Source organism: Tarenaya hassleriana, unplaced genomic scaffold (assembly GCF_000463585.1).
Source record: "Tarenaya hassleriana unplaced genomic scaffold, ASM46358v1 Cleome169, whole genome shotgun sequence".
NCBI lineage: Eukaryota > Viridiplantae > Streptophyta > Magnoliopsida > Brassicales > Cleomaceae > Tarenaya > Tarenaya hassleriana.
The window spans coordinates 161,821-163,339 of NW_010965111.1; the positions used below are offsets into that span (position 1 = coordinate 161,821).

The 1,519-nt window shown below is 31.5% G+C and overlaps 1 protein-coding gene across 1 annotated transcript; it reads right to left on the bottom strand.

Moving 5' to 3' along the window:
- Positions 1–230: 230 nt before the first annotated feature.
- Positions 231–1,166, bottom strand: LOC104809814 (basic blue protein-like). Its single transcript, XM_010535890.1, has 2 exons — positions 896–1,166; positions 231–533 (listed from the first exon to the last, which is right to left on the bottom strand). Exons 1-2 carry the CDS (start codon positions 1,095–1,097, stop codon positions 325–327), a joined length of 411 nt encoding a protein of 136 aa, XP_010534192.1. The 5' UTR covers positions 1,098–1,166; the 3' UTR covers positions 231–324.
- Between the last annotated feature and the right edge of the window lie 353 nt (positions 1,167–1,519).

Consider the following 1,519-nt stretch of genomic DNA (forward strand, 5'->3'; position numbering starts at 1 on the left):
ATAACAATTAGATGTTAATTAGATGTTAATTCTAAAATAAAAATGATTTGAGGTTATAATTTGTTCTCGATTTTATGAGTTTGAGATATCTATTTGGAGCATTTTAATATTTAATGTATTAATTTGGATTATTTTAATATTTAAGATATCAATTAGATAACATTAAAGTTTAGATATTTATTTGACATATTTTATAATGTTGAGATATATTTATATGAGATTGTTTTCTAAAATTTATTATTTTTATTATAAAATAATTAAATTCTGTTTGATCGCAGTAAACGCGGGATGTTGAAAATGAGTAGTTAAAATGATTGATGACGACTAGGGAGCGAGTGCGTTGACGGCCATCTTGAGACCAGCTGCGCAATCTTCGGGATAATATGCTCCGATGAAATAGTTGTCACCGAACACGAGTTGGATTTTGTCGTGACCCGATTCGTATAATGTCGCTCCCTCGTTCGGTATACATGTCTCGTACGCCGTTTGGTTCACTACGTATACGTTGCTTCTCTGATAGTCGTAGTTGAACACTGCAAACCCGCATTCATACGGATTACATTCGTGTAATGTATAAATGTACGTATAAATATATATCTTTACAATTCTATTCGTATAACAAATATTGATTTCAGTATATTTCCATTTATAAATATAAAACAAATAATTTCAATATAAATTTATTTATGAGACTACTGTCTTTCCATTTACGTACCCAATGGAATAATTTTCTAGTTTCATTCCTCTACATAAGGAATCTTTCGAAAATTTCAAATACGGTTTACTGTTGGATTAACATGACTTTATGTATAAAGATCTATATCATGAAACCCTAAATAGAACAATTAGATTCTACATACATATGCACATACACATACATACAGGGTAGACGTACCAAGAATATCGCCGGCGTAAAACGTCTTGCCTTCAGTCCAAGTGTACATGGGATTAATCATGTCCCATCCGTCCTCGTCACCGACAATGATTGTATGTTGGGGCCGAGCCTGAGCCATTCGGCTGACCAACGATGTCATCACCATGACCAATAACACTGTCATGGCCGCAATCCCAACCTGTCTCTGTCGTTGTCCGACCATTTTCTCTTCCCGCTCTTTAAATTCTAATGACAACTTAGTGTATGTGAGATGGTAATGATGATGGATTGTTTGATCGAGTGTCTTTTAAGATGTTTTTATACTCTTTTATGGTAGGGGTGTCGGTTTCGGGTTGGTAACAAAATTCAATGTATAATACATAATCATATCTAAATTCAATTAAATATAGAAATTAATAATGGTAAAATCTAATTTTTTTAGAAAATAAATATTTTTAAGAATGATATTGAAATCCGAGCAAAACCCAAAAAGGAAAAAGAGTACTTTATCTAACTACTACTACTATTATTATCTAAGTTTATATTCTACCATAAAGAGATTAATTTTAATTTAATTTAAAATTTAGGCGATATACTTCTATAATTAGGTGATCCGTGCAATCTATATATTCTATATATTTCAGG

What these genes read in the sequence shown, in the direction of transcription:
- LOC104809814 (XM_010535890.1), bottom strand. Translation starts at nt 1,097, where the DNA reads ATGGTCGGACAACGACAGAGACAGGTTGGGATTGCGGCCATGACAGTG. An exon ending in TTACGCCGGCGATATTCTTG is followed by an intron (nt 534 to 895) that starts GTACGTCTACCC and finishes GCGGGTTTGCAG; the next exon opens with TGTTCAACTACGACTATCAG.